General features: G+C 44.1%; 1 protein-coding gene across 2 annotated transcripts in view; it reads right to left on the reverse strand.

Annotated features, from left to right (window-relative positions):
• drgx (dorsal root ganglia homeobox) overlaps nucleotides 1-1670 on the reverse strand; it is a 7371-nt gene extending 5701 nt beyond the window's left edge. Inside the window, exons 1-3 of one of the 2 annotated variants that reach the window (XM_048270175.1) lie at nucleotides 1500-1670; nucleotides 1282-1366; nucleotides 339-439 (exon numbers count right to left, since the gene is read on the reverse strand). In XM_048270175.1, coding sequence (XP_048126132.1) covers nucleotides 339-439; nucleotides 1282-1324 — 144 coding nt within the window. In that variant the 5' untranslated portion in view covers nucleotides 1325-1366; nucleotides 1500-1670. Of the gene's footprint in view, nucleotides 1-338; nucleotides 440-1281 lie in introns of both variants that reach the window. The other variant, XM_048270176.1, reaches the window with a different exon arrangement.
• Nucleotides 1671-1995: the final 325 nt, after the last annotated feature.

Below are 1995 nucleotides of genomic sequence, written 5' to 3' on the forward strand. Positions count from 1 at the left end.
CTTCGGTCACATACGAAAGAATTCAGTGTTTCAGCTTTCCTCCTTTGCCTGCTTTCTTCTATCTATCTATCTATCTATCTATCTATCTATGTAGCCTATGTCTGTTTAGAATCCAACCTTAATGAATAAACGCAATATATATGTAGATGCCGTTTACTGTAGGCTACCTCTCAACATCTCACGTGTTTGTCTTCTGAGAGAATTAGGAGAAAGTTTATTTTGCAAGGTCAAAATTGTATTATTGGATTGACACCCCGTGAATGCACACAAAATGTCCCAAATGTTTCGCCCGACCAGAGGTCATGTGTTTACCTGGCTTTGGTGCACGTGCTGCCTACCTGCTGTAAGGTGAATGTTGTCCGGTTTCTGCGTTGTTTGCGTCTCAGGAAACCGTCATCAAAATCCCCGGCGCCATGCGACCCAAAACTACCGGAGTTCACTAAACAAATGCAAATAAAACCACATAGAAACACGTAAAAAAAATAACGAAATTGTGTCGTAGGCCTACTTCATTTAGGGCCAATTTAAAAGACAATATAAGACGACTTGACTCTGACTTTTCGCAGGCCTGTTAAGGCTGCCCAAAAGTCTCATATCAAGCAACTGTTTCTCGCTTTTATGCCTAAAGCCGGACAGTTCACGGGTGTTAAGCGGAGGCGCGAGGCTTTGTGTTTTGATTAAGAGCGTTCAGAGGGGCACCGGTCGGTTCGTCACGGGAGGGAAGCGAGACAAACACGACACACAGCATCTGTCCCCTCACAGAGGAGCACAAAGCCCTGCTCCAGGGCACGCACACACGCACACGCACATACACACACAAAATCAAACAAACAAGCACGCACCAACTCAAGTTATTATTTGTATAAATTGTTTGTCTTGTTTTATGGTATGACATCAGTTACTAATATGTTCTACACTTTAATAATTTCACTTTAGATCCTACATTTTACAGTTAGAGAGCTAGAATAACTGTTTGTCATTTGTAAACTATCACGCAGTTTTTGGGCGTGGGTGCAAAGACGGAATAAGGAAACGAATTACATTTATTTCCTTTTCGTAAACAAATATGAACAACATTTTTATATTTCCCACTTTTTACACACATAATTATATAAGGCCAGGCATAGAACATAGCGTAAAACTTCTTTTTTTTTGTGTCTTTTTAATAATTCAAATCAAATAGGTATATCATGGGGGCATGTGGGCTAAAATGTGATGTGAGTTTGAGGGTGTTTGTCTGTCTGCGCGTGGAAGAGAGAGATGAGAGAGATCGTTACTCACGGCTACTGGAGTCCAGTTGGGGTGGACAGTGGAAGTAGAACATGTTCGAGAAGCAGCCGCGTTCGGGGGTGAATATAACAATTCGCTGCAAATGGTGAAGAAGTAAAATGTAAAATTCTGGTGATCTTCAGAAAAGTAATTCCATCCTTCATCGAATTTGATTCTTATTTCCGATAAAACTTTAAACTGACGTGGTATAGAGAAGAGACAAACTCTACCTGGACGGAAGTGAGTTCAACTCGCCTCGAGACTACGGGATGCCCGCAGAGTGACAGCCGCGCGCAAGAAGATCTTTATATCCCGCGATGCAGAGCTTTTAGGAAGACCTCGCACTCTTCCTGTTCCTCTCCCTTTTTCCCGGCAGAACACACCCACTATCAATCTCTCTCTCTCCTTCTCTCCCTCTCTCTCTCTCTCTCTCTCTCTCTCTCTCTCTCTCTCTCTCTCTCTCTCTCACCACAGCCAACAGTGCGTGGATGTTCCTGGTGCGGTCGACAGCTCGTGTGAGCTTTCAGCACTTGCCTTTATAAACTCGTGCGTAATTGGATTTATTTCTGATTATTTCCTGTGCTGTCCTCGCACAGTCGTTTGGATAGCTCCGCTGAGCGCGTTAGATGGCACACGTGCCCGCGGACGTCAGGTCTCAGCGGTGCCCGCGTGAGCAGTCACTTTACCTCACCAATTACCGCGGCTTCCTTCACACTATTCCCAAAT

This window comes from Alosa alosa, chromosome 18 (assembly GCF_017589495.1).
Source record: "Alosa alosa isolate M-15738 ecotype Scorff River chromosome 18, AALO_Geno_1.1, whole genome shotgun sequence".
NCBI classification, from domain to species: Eukaryota; Metazoa; Chordata; class Actinopteri; order Clupeiformes; family Clupeidae; genus Alosa; species Alosa alosa.